This window comes from Lissotriton helveticus, chromosome 1_1 (genome assembly GCF_964261635.1).
Source record: "Lissotriton helveticus chromosome 1_1, aLisHel1.1, whole genome shotgun sequence".
Lineage (NCBI taxonomy): Eukaryota > Metazoa > Chordata > Amphibia > Caudata > Salamandridae > Lissotriton > Lissotriton helveticus.
This window is the reverse complement of record NC_136057.1, coordinates 1038838347-1038854697: the sequence shown is the minus strand read 5'-3', so window position 1 is coordinate 1038854697 and position 16351 is coordinate 1038838347. Positions and strand designations below refer to the sequence as shown.

The 16351-nt window shown below is 45.2% G+C and overlaps 1 protein-coding gene across 2 annotated transcripts in view; it reads right to left on the bottom strand.

The window, feature by feature from the left end:
- PPP6R2 (protein phosphatase 6 regulatory subunit 2) overlaps positions 1 to 16351 on the bottom strand; it is a 744860-nt gene that overhangs the window by 236266 nt on the left and 492243 nt on the right. For both annotated transcript variants that reach the window (XM_078677857.1, XM_078677853.1), the window contains exons 13-14: positions 12374 to 12438; positions 11258 to 11373 (exon numbers count right to left, since the gene is read on the bottom strand). In XM_078677857.1, the coding sequence (XP_078533983.1) occupies positions 11258 to 11373; positions 12374 to 12438 (181 nt within the window). The remainder of the gene's footprint in view (positions 1 to 11257; positions 11374 to 12373; positions 12439 to 16351) is intronic.

Here is a 16351-nt window from a genome sequence, read left to right as displayed (position 1 = left end):
CCCAATCGCATTTCGTGAGTCACTACTGCAATTGTTGTGCAGTGCCCTCTGAGATCTGGACATGATCGGACAGGTTGCCCTGTTGCTATGCCCACTGGAACTTCAGGTCCCACAGCAGAGCCCCCATATGCCATCTGGCATGTTGCACTAACAGGATGCAGGAGGCTATTAGGCCCAGAAGCCGGAGGGTCATCCTGAAAACCCCAGGAGGCTGAAAGATCGTAATCATAGCCTGAATATCCCGGACTCCCTGCTCGGGAGGATAAACCCGAAACTGCATCGAATCCAGAACCACTCCAATAAAGGGGAGCTTCTGAGAGGGACTCAGGTGCGACTTCGGCACATTGCAAATGCAGGAGGTCGGCCGTAGTCTGGAGGTGGGAGACGACTGCCTCGGGTGAGCCTGCCTTCAACAGCCAGTCGTCGAGATAGGGGAAGACTGGAACCCCTGATCTGCGCAGATGAGCTGCGACCACTGCCAACATTTTCGTGAACACCCGAGGGGCACTGGTAAGGCCGAAGGGGAGCACGGCAAACTGAAAGTGCTCTTGGCCCACCGTGAACTGCAGGTAATGCCGGTGGGCCGGCAGGACGTGGATATAAAAATATGCGTCCAGCAAGTCCAACGCTACCATCCAGTCTCCAAGGCCGAGGGCAGCCAAGACCTGAGCCAGAGTCAACATCTTGAACTTCTCCTTCCAGAGGAAGCCGTTGACGTTCCTGAGTTTCAAGATGGGGCGCAGGCCCCCTTTGTCCTTCTTTGGGACCAGAAAGTAGTGGGAACAACAACCACGTCCTACTTCTGGTCCAGGAACGCACTCGATGGCCCCCTTGGCCAAGAGGGCCGTGACTTCCTGTTGGAGAAGGGCAAAGTGATCCCCTGACATGCGGTGGAACTGAGGTGGTATGGTGGGAGGGGGCAGACTCGAAGGGGAGGGAGCAGCCCCGTAGGACGATTGCCGGAACCCACCTGTCTGACGTGACAGAACGCAAGTGGAGGAGGTGATGGCGAATTCTGCCACCCACCAGCGTGGGGTGCACCCTTAAGCTCAGACTAGGAAGGTTTTGAGGTGGATGCTGCGGGAGCGGAAGTGGACTGTCCCACATGCTGGCCCCCTGTCCTGCCGCGGCAGGAACCACGTCCGCGGTGAGGTTGGTTCCGCGCAAGCTTTTGGCTGAACGGACGTGTCGGGGCGCCCCTTCCGTGGCCACGAAAGGAACGAAAAGCAGACGTGGCCGGACGCGTGGTGGAGAGACCCAAGGACTTGGCCGTAGCCTAGGAGTCCTTAAAACGCTCCAGCGCACTATCAGCCGTTTCGCCAAACAGGCGGGTACCATCAAAAGGCATGACCATAAAGTGACTCTGAACATCCCCTGAATACCCAGTGGACCGCAACCAGGCGTGACGTCGTAGGGCCACTGTGGTGGAAATTGCCCTACCCAAAGAGTCTGCGGTGTCCAGTCCACACCGGATGGCAAACTTTGCTGCATCTTTCCCCTCAGCCACAGCTTCGCAAAAGCACTGCCCGAACTTCCTCCAGACACGGAGGCAACGTCTGCGCAATGGTGTCCCACACAGCGTGAGAGTAGCAGCCCAAGAGGAAGGCGGTGTTTATCAACCACGGCCCTAAGCTGGCAGAGGAAAACAGTTTGTTGCCAAACTGTTCCAGCTTCTTAGATTCCTTATCAGGCGGGGTGGTAGGGAATGCGCTTTGGGAGGTGGAGGCTTGGATGACCAGGCTCTCCGGAGTTGGGTGGGTCGTTAAAAAGGCAGGGTCACCCGGGACCGGGTGATGACGCCTGGCCACGTTCCTATCCACAGGGACCCCCGTGGCTGGCCTAGACCAGGTGCCCATTAACACATCCCTTAATGCCTCATTGAACGGTAGCAGAGGCTCCATAGTGTTTTACGCCAACTGAAGGGCTTCAGTGAGTTGGTTAGTTTTTAGAGTTACTGTAAGGCAGGTCAAGGGCCTCAGCTGCTATACGGAGCACCCCAGTGTATGTGGCGCCCTCCTCCATGGCCACAGCAGGAAGATAAAGGAAACCATGCTCAGAGGAGAGGTCAAGGCCACCTGCATCCTCCGACTCTTCTGCCCACTCCTGTTCCGACTCGCACTGCCGTGCAAGAGGGTCCTCAGGCCCCTCCCAGTTGTCCCCCTCCTCCACTGCCCGAGGCACAGGCTGTGGCAGCGGACGAGGTACAGGGGAATATAAATGGTCCAACGGCACCAGGAAGGGTGCCAATCCGGCTCCATATCCCAATTAGGGTCCCAACCCGGAGCAAAATTGTCCGGAAACCCGGGCAAGGGCGGAGGTAGTACAAACGGAACCCATTGCGGCGCCGGGAACGAAGCTGCCAGCGGAGGACCTTGGGGCGACGGGCCGCAGGCGGCACCGGAAGCAGAGCCGGCGGCAAGGGAGGTCCCTCAGTTGGGACCGCAAGGCCAGAAGGCTTGTCGGCGGGAGCCAGAGGCCTAAAAAAGCGGTCCATGGCAGCAAGAAAGTCTTGTACCTGGTCCAGAGTCGCCGATGGACCCGGATAAGGTGGGTAGGCCGCGGGGGAGGTACCCCCGACCCCCTCGTCCTGGAGACTGACGGGGGGACGTCAGAGAGCATAAGCACTTCTTCAACTTCTTCTTATGACGTCTCTTACCCGATTCAGAGTGTGAAGACTTCGACCCCGAGGAGCGATGAGGATGGCTCCGCGGTAGGTCCCTCGATCGACCCCTGGATTGCGAACGGCACGGAGACGACTGCCGGGCCTCCAGCAGCTTATGGGACAGCTCGCGTAAGGCCTTCGGAGCCATATCCAGACAGTTGGAAGATGACCGGGAGTCATGGTCACGCTCCAGACAGTAGAGCGAGACGCCATGGGGGTCGGCCATCGACAACGTAAGGCGACAGGCCCTACAGGATTTAAACCCAGGCATCCCTACGTGCCACCAGGAGTCAAAAACTCAAAATAGTGGAGACAAAGTCTCCAAAGCAAAGTTAGTCAAAAAGTGACTAGGGTACGTGCTCTAACTGGATCTGCGCCTGCTGGCGCAGAAAAAGAAAGAACTGACGTCAACGCGCATGGGTGGCGCCTAAGTAGTCTCCGTGACGTCATCTCAGCGCATACGACGCCAGCGACAGACGCGGAGCCGCACAACGCCACCTTCCGACTCGCAGGGGTACTGCTGAAAAAAATATCTCCGGATCCAGTCTGATGCCTGGGGATATTCTAAGGTAAGGAATCTATCACTAATGAGTCTCTTTCAGATGGAAGCTTCAAAGGCCTGCCGCCTTTGTAATGCAACCCTCAATCTCTGCTGCTAGCAGCAGATGGCAGCACCCGTTTACACTCCCACTTTGGGAGAGAAAACCGGGGGAGGACTGAGAAAGGTTAGTAGGTGAGCCCACCTGTTCTAACGTCATCCATCAGGTGGAGAAGGAGAAGTTAAGCACACTTTTCAGTCCCCTACATTTTGAATATGAGGGTACACCTCCAATCAGGGCTAGGTCTATGTATGTCCCCTCCAAAAGTAGGGTAGCTTAATAGCATCTACTACTACCTGCAAACGCCTCCAAAATGTAGTATTTAGAGGGCTCCCCTACACCTAGAGACTGGATCTGCGACGACCTAAGAAGAAAGAAGACATCCCTGCAGAGAAGATTGAAGACAACAACTGCCTTGGCCCCAGCTCTACTGGTCTGCCTCCAGCTTCTGCAAACCTGCGACAGTCTTCCAGCCAGCAGCCTCTGAAAAGCCTTGGAGGATTACTGCCTTACTTTGACAGCACCCCTGCACATAAAGCCCCTGGGCCTTGATGAGTGGAACAGACTGTGCCCCTATGACCCCCTACATCTCTACTTACCTCTGCTGTCATTGACCTCCCTCCAGCAACCTCCGGTGCAAAGCCTGCAGCGAGTTTGCCAAAAGAAGAATCTCAATTGAACATAATTGGGTGCCCTGAACCTTGCTGGCCTCTGGCCCGAAGACTGGATTTGTAAGTGTGATACTTACCTGTTTAACCGCATTATTGTTTTCCTCATAGGATAACATTGAAGTGTGCTGAAAATATTCAAAGTGTCGATTTTTACCAGTGAAAAGTATTTTTATTTAAAAACCTTTTTACCTTATTGCGAAGATCTTGGTCTTAAAACAAAATACAAAGTACTTTTTTTTTTTAATTAGGGTGGATCTTTTGAGTCGTGTGTCCATTATTGATCAATGTAATGCAATAAATGGCTTACATTCCTCTGTGCGAGGCCTAAGGCTGCTCGCCCACTCTACCACCAATAGAGAACTTTGGGTTTTACATTGAGCCCTGTACACTTTTGGGGAACCCCTGGACTCTGTGCACGGTATTAGCACGTAGTGGTGATACCATATACTGAGCCAGCTTCCTACAGGTGGTGATCGAATGCGAGTGGCGTTAGGGAGAGAAATCCTGCTTCCACTTCTGGTGCTTTTTTACACTTACATTATGAGGTCTAAAATAGGCCGAAGAGATCGAGAGGAGGTCATGAATAAGGAGCGCAACCTCTGGAGCAGCTCTGTCAACTCCATGAATGAGACAGAGATCCAACTTTGGAACGGAGCATTTCTTTGAACAATCCTGGCGTGGAGTCTTCTTATACTTGGGGACGTAGAGTTTTTCTGCGTGTACCCTGATGGCTTACAGGTTCTTCAACCCGCAATCACAGCAGGCCTTGGAGCCATGGCTCTACCCCAGGCACCACAGGAACTTCTGATGGGGATCCATCACAGATATTTGTTTGCAATAATCCATGCAGGGCTTAAAACCTGTAGTTTTAAGGGTGCACACCGAAGAAAATTTGTAGAAAATATTGACGTCTGAAAGACAAGAAAGAGCTCCAGATCCGCATCGGGTAACGTGGGAAAAAAGGAACTGATGTCAGTGTGCAGGAGTGGCACCTATTTAGGCTTCGTAAGTCATTTCTGGATGGGAACGGCGTCTGTGTATAGCGCCACCAACAGCGCGCATAGGTGCTGCTGAAAAGTTTCTGGATTCAATTTAATGCCTGGGAAATATTCAAAATGTAAGAAATCAGCAACTAGAAGTCACAAAGAAAAAGGGTGAGTTCTTGCAGGTGGAGAAAATATCAAGCCAGGGTTCTAACCATTACAGAAAGGCATCCTGCATCACCTGGTTTAACTGCCATTCGTGATCCGCTAAGTGACAGCTGAGTTCAACAGCCCTGGTGTTCAGAGATCCCAGCAGGAATTTCTCGACCACAGAAAAGCCCTGGCGATTCAGCCAGTACTAGAGGTGTAGAGATTCCTGGCACAGGACCCAGGAGTCTACCTTGTCCGGTTTGATGCAGTACCACATGCAGTGATGTTGTCTGTGACAACGTGTCCCAGTTTCCCTTTTATGGTTGGCAGGAAGGCCTTCAGCCCCAAGTAGACCACCTGCACCTCCAACAGACTGATAAGGTGCAGATTTTCGGCTAAAGACCAAATCTGTCTCATCTCCACCTCTCCCAAACAGCCTCCCAAACCTAGCAGTGATGCATCCGTCACCACTGTCTGCTCTAGGTGGGATAAGGAGAGGTATGCTGTCACAGTCAAGCAGCCACCTCTGAATATCATTTGCACTCTCCTTCGAAACCTGGATTAAACCCAATAAGTTCTGTGGTGCTGTGCCACTTGGACTACAGATCCCCCTTGCAGAGCCTGCATGTGCCATATGGCATTTTCAACCAGCAGGATATCAACAGTCCCAGAAGCCTCAGAGTAATCCTCAAAGAGGTCTAGTACTGAGGCTGAAACATCTGGATACCACCCTGAATGTTCTGCACTGTCCAGTCTGGGGAAAGGCACAAAATCCTACTGCATCGAGGATGGCTCTGATGAACAGGAGCGTCTACGTAGGCGTTACTTCGGCATGTTGATATTGAACCCCAACTTTGCTAGTAGGTTCGCCTTCGTCTGAATGTGGTGTATGACTGCCTGGGGCGAGCCTGCCTTTAACAGCCGTCATCAAGGTAGGGGAAAGACTGGAAAACCCAACCTCTGAAAATGTGCTGCTACCACCACTATCACTTTCATGAATATGAGAGAGGCACTGCAGAGGCCAAAAGGGAGCACCACAAACTGGAAACGTTTGTGGCCCACTGTGAAACACATAGTGCCTGTGGGGCCTACAAGAAGGGCATATTAAAATGTGTACTATGAAAACCAGATAGCGCCTGTGGGTCTGCAGGACAGGTAGATGGAAATATGTGTCCTGAAGGCCCAACACTAACATCCAGTCCCCAAGATCTAGGGCAGACAGAACCTGGGCTAGCATGAGCATGTTGATTTTGTCCTGTCGCAGGACGGTGTTGAGAGAGCAGAGATTTAAAATATGATGGGGACAGCCCCCCCTTTTCAGCATAAGTAGCAGGAATAACACCTAGTTCTTGCTTCTGAGGCTAAAGGACCCTGCACTTTCTGCTGCAAAAAGGACATTTGGTCCTCCTTTAGCTACCCTGATGGGGGTGGAAGGTGCACGATTAGAAATAAAAAGGAACATAATGTCTAGCCACCTTTAGAGGAAATTATGGACTAGGCCTTCTACATGGCGGCTGGGTGCCAGAAAAGACTCACTAAACCAGATGTTGGAGGGGCAAGGAAATGAGCTGAGCGTTGTCCCTAATGTCCGGAGTATTGCCTCCGGGAGCTGCAGAGGAGTCTAGGATGTTTGCTGTGCCGACAGCAGGATCAGACATTGACACAATGCCAAGCCCCTGGTGCAGCTCTCCATAAATTGTTCTAGTGCCAAATCCGCCTTCTCACCAAAAAAAGGAGAGCTAAAAAATGGCATTAAGGATGCTTAACTCGGCCTGAGAAGCTTGTAAATCTCCTGTAAGCATGGCACCAAAGCACCACACATATGGCAATTGCCTGACCAAAGCAATCAGTTGTGTTCCTGCCAGGCAGAATAAAACAAATTAGCTGCATCTAACCCGTCCTAAATTGCACGGCCGTCCAAAATTGTATAGGGTAAAGTTGCCCCTAGCTCGTCTAGGACCAGTGGTAAGATCCGACAGACCAATAGGCAACATTATGAGAAAAAGATTAGAGAAATGGCATCATAGAAAACAGGGATAGAGTTCTGGATGCGATTTTGAAGGCGCAGAACGATCGGGACTGAAGTCAGCACGTATGAGTGGCGCCTATATGTGGCTACATTTTTCACTTCCTGAGTGGAAGGTCATCAGCACATAGATGCACAACACACCTATCGTGCCATGGAGTACTGCTTTTGAGTTTTCTGGATCTAGTCAAATGCCTAAAGCATATTCACAACGCCAGAAATCTGTAGTTAGAAGCATCCATTAGAATTTAAATGTCATCATAACATTGAGGCACCTAGTCTAGAGCAGGTGCCTTCAACCAGTTGATCGCAAGCTACCAGTAGCTCACAGAAACCTTAAGAGTAACTCCCAGCCTTGAGTTCATTTTAAACTAAGAACAGCAATAAATACGTGTTGTGTTTTCCTTTTAAAGTTAAGAAAATGCTGTTTATTTTTCATTATGAGGCTGTAGCTAGCAGAGCCTGATAATGAGAAGTGCTCCACTCAGATTTATGATCCATGTGGGTCACAGGGGTTCAACACTGAACCACTGAGGTATTTAACTCTTCTTTTATCAAAGTCGTTCTCAACTCAATATTGGAGCATGAGAACAAAATTATATTTCTCAATGCTTTTAAATAAGAGAGAAGTGAAGAGTTAACTTAATGATTAAGTTAACTATTCATTTTAATTTTCTCCAATGGCTGGGAGACTGGTCATATTTTTAACATAAAAACTGTAATTTTCTTTTAGATGGGGGAAATTTAAAGTGAATAAAAAGGTTTCTATGAAACAGTGTCTAAATGTACTTCTCTACTTCAAATTAAGTCAATTAAGTCCTTATGTTTTATGAAGCATGTTTCTTTACTTTAAATTCCTCACATTTAAACAAATGACTATGTTCCTGTTATAAATATGGCACCATGTCTACAGGTCGCTGGGAGTAATATGCCTGCTGTTTGTAAAGACACTTTGACATGTGAGAAAAAAAATGATGAGTTTTATGTACTGCATATAAACAGAGTTCATTCTTCCGTTGAATTTTCTCCCATTTCAAAGTGTTGAATTTACACACAGCAGGCATCTTGCTCCCAGTGGCTGGCAAACACGATGCCATATTTAGAACTGAAAATACAGCCATAAAATGGGAGAAATTTAAAGTTCAGAAAAATGTTCCATCAAGTGCAGAACATTTTTGCTGAAGATTTTTTTGCACTTTGAATTTTTCTTTTTTTAAAACACACATTTGTAATGCAATAGGTCTCACATTTACAAGAGTTTAAGCTATTGGCATTGTAAATGACAATGTATTTTATTTATCTATTTTGATAATTAACACAAATAAAAGGCAGTCATTTACAATGCCAATAGCTCAAACTAAATGCAAGACCTTTTTCATTTCAAAGAAGCGGGTGCCATTGTCTTGGGTTGCTTGGAAGGTGAAAGCGCGCTTGGCACACTGAATGTTGCAGGAAAGCATGTTGTGCCTGCAGTAGGAGAAACTCATTAAAGAAAATAGTGCTTACAAACTGAATAAGACATACTGTGTAACAACAGAAGTAAAAGGGTCAGTCCTCATGGGAGGTTACAAATGAAGATAAGGCGGTACTAAGGAGAGAATAACAAGCCTATTAACGAATCAGAAGCCAGCATTTACAAAGGACAGTGACACGAGCCAATGAAAAATATGGGCGGAGAGCGGACAGAGCTTCAAATCCATACTCTAATACAGCATGCCTCGCAGAGCAGCGCATGCGCTGCCCAGCCTCGACCTAAAAATTATTGTAGGTTTATATTGTACATGTAACGGTGCCACATATGGCAAAAGGTAGGTCCTGTGCCACAAGTACATATGACACAGTCTCTTAGTCACTCATACACAAATATCCCATTCATTCACACATATGTTCATACATACGCAGAGACCATGCACCCACTGACGCACATGGCAGCCCTATCATAGTATTTTGTCACAGTATTTTGTTCAAACCATAGTATCGGGCTCCACTGACATTAGGTGAAAGTCAGTGAAGCTGGGCGGGGGGTGTGCCTGCTCACAATGATTTTCACTGATCAGTAGTAGCTCTCCTTAAAGAAAAAGTTGGAAACCCCTGGTCTAGCCAATAACCTGTTTTATCAACAGAATACAACCATGCAGGCTGCAGAACATCAGCATTAGGAGAATGGTGACTGTCCATGAAAGGCGGTACGGCACTCTAGATTCTGCCAATTAAAACTTCAGCCAATCGCTTGTTGTCTTACACTCCTCTTACACTACATCTCCTGCCAAGAATTTTATCAGGAATTATTTCTCTAGCTCCTCAGGATGAACTGGCCCAGTGACTAAAGAAAATATCGTAGTGTGATGCACGCTAGACAAATTTAATTCTAGCCAGCTGGCCAGGCTGAGTACAACAAATCAAAGAGGTCAGAAAAGGTATACCGCCTTAGTGATCTTGCCAGCTAAAACATCTTGATTTTTCTGTGGGTGTAAGGGAGAAGCAAGATGATCTCAGCATCAACTGAAAGGGGTTTATTGTGTTAAGATTATGCCTGTTGGATCTTTCTCTTGATATTCATAGCACTGCCTCCACAATTCCACAATCATGCATAATGTGCAGTAACACTCAAAACACCTTGGCCAACATTTCACTGAGAGGAGAAAACACCAAATTGTTACCAAGCAATCAATAATATATAACCATGAGGAAATACATTAAAGCAACAGCACCTTCCATATGGAAAGCATTCACAAATCTGGTGTACGGTGGCATGCAGCCACATCTGACCGATTCTCAAACAAGAAAGACTATAATCTAAGCAATTAGCTGGGAAGGGAGGGGGAGGAATCTCCAGAAACCAATAATAACCCCATACCCATCTTCTATTTTACAAAGTGAATTAGGTTACTGACACAAATATTCCTTTTTTGTACATTATTTTCCTCTTTCACCAATTTCCTGGTTTTAGGCTACTTGAGTATGACCTCAGACATAAATGCTGTTGTTTATTATTTCACTGTGCTCCTCTGAATGGCTGTAAATTTGAATTGCTAAGTTACATTGAAGCTGGCAAGTATAGATGTTCTTAGTTATTTAAGGGTTAAGCAATCAGATGGCATAGTTTGCTCTATTTGTAAAACATGTGTCTGCACACTCAATGTCATGATTTTGTGCACTCATGGTGGGCCCTCTTATCCACCTGCGCATCTACTGTGAGCAACAGCTCGGAGATAACAAATGCAGCACAACGGCTATGAGACATGTCACTGTGCATCAGCTGTGAGCCACATGGTTGTGCATCCACTGTGAGTCTACTATAGCATATTACAGCTGTGGCATAAAAGGGAATGCTGGTTAATTTTATTCTAGAGCCGTTGAAGTGCAGAAAAGACGAGCTTTGGGCTCAGTTTGTAACAATGAATGGTAAGCAGATAGGCTAACTTCTCAGAGGGCTGTCAGGAAGGTACTAGAAAGAGAAAAAGAAGCAAAAGGAAATCCCCATGAAGGGGAGGTAAGAATGTCAGTGAAAGGCAGGGCACACATTCCTAGAGGAGATATCTGTGGAAGGCAGGTTCAAAAGCCTGAACAAATGAGTCCGTAAGATACAAAGTATCAGTGGAAGGCAGGCATGAAAAACTTCCAGCATGAATAAGGTAGTCTACTCAAAAGTGGATTGTGTAGATACCATTGCAAAGAAGCCCTGGCAAGCCAAAAAGAAGCCCACCATTTTGCAGAGGTAAATGATTTTCAGAAAGGTTTCACCATAAGCATACAGCACCGTTACAATAAAGCCCCAATTCTGATATAACAGAACCCCTCAAGTGGCAGAAAAAAATACCTGTTTGTAAAATAGCCTGAAACACTCACCCATACTCCCCCCAAGCATAAGTAGACAAACAATCTAATATACAGATTTCACCGCAGATGTGCCCAGATAGCAGACTACCAATACAGACCAGATAAAATTCCAAAAAGGCTAAGAGAGAAGTAACACAACATTATCCCTTAACAGAAACCCCAATGATCAAAGAAGCTCCAACATGACAAATAGATATCCCCTCAGACAAAACTAGACTAGAGAAGAGCAACAAGGACTAAGCACTTAGTGAAAATCCCAAGCAGAGAGTTGCCCTGGTTAACATGGACAGGCCAGAAGGGTTATCATGGAGTTCTCTGGAGAGTACCTTTCATAAATTCACAGATCTGTGTCTGCATGGGGCCCTTTTCCATGTTCTGCACCACAGCGTTGGCGATCCGTGTGAGATGACCCATGTTCCCTCGTCTCATCCCCCCTTCTGCCCTGGAAGAAACAGATTGATGAAAGGTTAAATGCAGTTCCAAATCAGGAACAGTACCATGAACAACAACCTAATCATAGCTTATCAGTACAAACTGCAGCTCTTGTACAAAACAAACAAAAACTATCAGGAACAGTAGATATCAAACCCAACTACAAACATAATAAGGGCTCCTGGTTTTATGGTATTTATTTTTATGACTTTTCCGTCAGTATTTATTCATATACATTTTTCTTAATTTTATTTATATTTATCGATATTTATTTTGGGTTTTGTGAATAAATGGAGCTGAAACTAGTATATTTCCACGTGTATTTAACTGATAAATGTTTACTCATGCATAAATGCCTCAGATTTCAATGCTATGAAAACCCAGAGACTATGAATCAATGCACTTATATGATAACATAAATCAATGCACTTATATGAAAACATATGCACATCAGTATCAACCTTGTGCATATCTACTGCTGTTTAAGCAACTTTACTAAAATTCCTTTCTTTTTTTAACACTCTTCCCTGCCAAGCCGTACACCACCTATATGCTTATCAGCCATTACTGACAGCATTTGGAATCACTCACAAATCAACCCAATTTTCCTTTTTATCCATATTTAAAAATAAATACTTACAGGAAAATAAATACGTTTCTGTCTATATTTATCTGTAAAAATTAGCAAGAACGGAAAACAGGGAGCCTCAAACATAATTTACATGTCTTACATCTTCCAGCAAAAGGGCTTTCTAATTCATGGGTTATTGTGAACAACCTACAGCACTACAAGTCATTTCAGATTCGATTCAAGTTAAATCCATTTCTCTGTTCCTCCAATAGCAAATACCAACTCGCCACACCTCACCAATAACCACCCCCACACTGTTGATTACTCCATTAAAAAAAATGAAACCCAACTTCATTCTGTATAACTAGAAAGCAAACTGTTAAGATGACCAAAATCCATAGGAGAAAAAAAAATCAAAACAGAGGTAGGAGTAGCTTACTGTATTCGGTCATTGGTTTCCCAGGCATCCAATATCCTCTGGACCAGGCAGCACTTCTGGAATATCTGTGGCAGAATGAGAGGAATAAATTCACATAGGATTATTCATACATGCAATAAGTTTCTGGTCAAATCAATTACCAGAATCAATTTTAATTGATCCACATCGCAAACAGAAACACCCCTTTGTTGTGCATTACTAAATGAGTCCCAACCACATACTGCAAACAAAGCAGATTGCTGATCTTGACCACATCATATTCACAAGCAAACACAAGCCAACACTACTGGTGATTTTCCCACTCTATAATTCACCTGCGTGACTGGATTTCATTATGGAGTGCAAAACTAAGATTACTGTAGGTTAGAACAGGGTAAGACTGTATGAGCCGTGATCACTTAAAATGGGAGACATGTGAAAGGAATCTAATCCATGGGTTTCCGCAGTGATCTGTTAGCAAGTACTTTATCTTCTGAGGCCAGTTTCTTGAACAGCACACTTAAGATTGCAATTTGTCTTTTCTTGCTCTGTTAATACAAGTCATTACATTTTTGAGACGGGGGAACAAACCTTACCTCAGACAATACTCGATCCTGGGTTTCAGGAGTGACTTGAATGTGTTAACATTTTCTAAACACTATGATCATCCGACTATCAACTCCAAAATTAACAAACCTCTTTCAACTGACAGATTGCATGTGGCTTTTCAGAAGTCATTCTAGAATGCTCAAAAAAGACTAACAGCAAATTGTACAATTACCATAATCTGAAAGACAAATGGGAATACAAACAGACACTCCTAGTACTCGATAGCTTACATCCTTCACGGATTTATACATTTTTAATTCCCCAACAGGAGAAAATCGGCAACTTACACTGCACTCTTAACCCCTGACAATGTTAAAGATGTTTAAGTATGGCTGCCAGTAATTTCTTAGACTTCTGCAGCATGTACATTTATTAATGCTATATTAACTGCAAGTGCTGATGGCAACACTAAAGGAGGAAACAGTGCTATTAACACAATCTTGGTTCATTGAGCAACCACTGTGAAGACAAATGGCTAAATGTTAAATGTACGGTGCTGTAAAAGTCAATGGATAAGACTAATAAGCCTTTGTCTCACCCATTGTAGTGCAATTAGTTCCCTTAGAGTGCGCTACAGCTACAATGGGATCAGACATAAGGAAACATTGTTATGCCAATGCTCAGGCAAAAAAGATATCTGGATGTTAAAATCACCCTCAATTAAGTTATGCTACTTTAATTCCAGTTCCACACACTGCAGCCACAGTTAATCTTCACCTACTCTTTCCATTATATAGACCGAGCACCTACTAACATAACATTCTAATCCTCCTCTCAGCTTAATGTGCCCACTTCTCATTAATTAGTGCTGTATGGTGCATCCCTGCAGCGCTATGACTGAAACAATGGGGGTCACATCCCTAGTGAAAACAATGTGGATGGAATAGATAGCAGAGGAAATGGTGATGAGCTGGCGGTGTTGAGATGGTGGCCAACATTTCAGTCTGCGCCTCATTAATTTAAAAGAAAGCATTCACTGAGGTTCCTAGTAATGCAGTAGATTTTATCAGAATTTCGTCCGTTGGGCAACTGGAGATGCCACCAGAGGGGAAACGTGTACCTTGCAAACATGGAAGAATGCAGTTACAATCATAAAAGCAAAAGAAATAATCGATCTGAAAGTCTTGAAGACAATAAATTAAGACCTAGAACTCATCCTTTCAGTAAGTGAATCCTAATCTAAAAGGGAATCCTTTACACTTCTCTCATAAAAGGATGAGAGTCTCGAGAGATGTTTGACAATTATGGTTAAAACACTTAAAAAACAGTGGCGTACAGGTTCAATGAAGGTACTAGTGCGATAGTATGGGGGGGTTATATCTTTTGTTTTATTTCCTTAAGTTGTCTCTATCTGTATTGCATTCCAATTCTTCTCGATTATGTTCTTGCAAAAGTCAAAGCTACACGGATGTCAACTTATTATGCAGAATGTCTCTGGCGTACAGAGCTCTGCCGCATATGTGCTATTTTGACAAATAAAATCTGTTTAAAAAAAATACTTAAAAACCAGTGCAAACGATGATTTAAAAAAAAAAAGGGTCAACAAAGGACAGAGAAAGCAAGGGAGACAAAAAGAGAAAGGGGACAGGAAAGACAAGCTCAGACAGTGCCAAATACCGCTGGTAGAAAAGAAAAAAAAAGCTAACTGGAGTTTGGACTGCTGCCATGAGTTCCCAGAGAGGGCATCTTCGTCTCAAAATCAAGTAAGGATAAATATCACCAATATTCTGCTTAGCCTCCACTAAAGAAAAATTACCTAGATACAGATTTTACTTGAAAACATTTGAAGATTGTTTATAGTCCTTGGCAGTTAATTAAGTCTGTGTGCAGTTTCAATTCATGATCCGCCTACGTGCACTGCTGACCACTTTGGTTATCTGGAATGAGCTGACGTAGCGAGGGATCTCGCGGATCAAAAATTCTAATAAACTTAAATGTAACAAAAACTTTGCAGAACTGACCAGGACTAAATCACTAGTGGTTTAGAACCGAGGAAAAGATTTGTTGTTTTAAATGGTGTGCACGCGTCTACCAACAGATCTGTTCACCTTTGCAATAGGATCGTGTAGGAATCTGGCTCTGTATATACTAAACCAAAGTAAGGTATAGTGTGCACAGAGTCCAGTGGATCCCCAAAGGTAGGCAAACGCTACAGTAGATACCGGACTTTCTATTTGTGGTAGTGTGGGCGAGCAGTAAGGCTTTATCAGAGGGAAGTTTTAAGCATTTATTGTACACACTCAGGCAAGGAAAGATGTCACATACAAAGACTGAACTCAGACTAATTTGTTTGTATAAAATTATTATTTAGTTGTATTTTATTTCTAGAACCAAGCCAGGCGTGGTGCAGGTAAGTGAAATAATACTTTGCAAAAACAAAACCATTGAAAGCAGTTATATATTTATTTGTTTTGTATACAGGTAGGTCAATTATTTAGAAATAGTTGTGATTGCTTTTCAGTTACTTTTCAGGTACTGTATAATTACTTTTTGGATTGCTTTTCAGATTACTTTTCTTACTCAGTGTGATATGCCTAGATATCACACTGGGCCATTTCTTAGATAAAAGGTAAGTAAAATAGTTTTTACCTAAGACACAGTTTTAGGTTGCCATACAAAACACCCTCCATACGTTTTTCAGAGGAAAACAGTCAATGCAATCCTATGGAGGAAAAATAGGGTTACCGTTTTGCAGGTAAGTGAAAGATCTTGAGGGTTGAATGTCAGGGGTTAGAACAAGCGTTACCCCAGGGTCAAGGATGCACTCTCAAAGCACCCGCGGCCCAATGTTATCCAAAGGGGGATGGGGGCCTTCGGTTGGTGGCTGCTCACGAGTAGTCCACATGATTGAGGGAGCAAAGCTCCTGGACTTATGCTCAGGGCAAAGTGGGATCCGAATTAGCACACAAGGTGCACCCACAGCTGCACTGGGGCGGTTGGGTGCAGGGGCTGTTTTGGCATCATGTGCCCTGTTTTCAAAGGGGAATCTCCAGTTGCAACAAACTCTGCAGGTTCGAGGACGAAGATCTTCTGGAGGCTACCACCGGTTGGTGAGGTAAGTTGGGATGTCAAGGGATGCCAGGACACAGTCGGTTGGGCCACCCAAGGCCATAGGGCATCTGATTCAGGGTTGTACTTTGGCATCTGATGCTTCTTACTGGCTCCTGTAGCAATGAGGGGATCCTCCAGAAAGGGGCTTCAGGCGATGTCGGGAGACTCTGGGCAGGTCAGAGTTCACCAGGTCAGGATCGCCGAAGAGATCTACTCGTGGTCTTGGGCAACTCAAACTCAGGCCGTGGGCATCGGGTGCAGAGTGGTTCAGACTCGCGGATTTGGCCGAGCCTGTGGTGAGCCAATCCGGTGCTCACTGGAGACAAAGTCCTTTCAGTG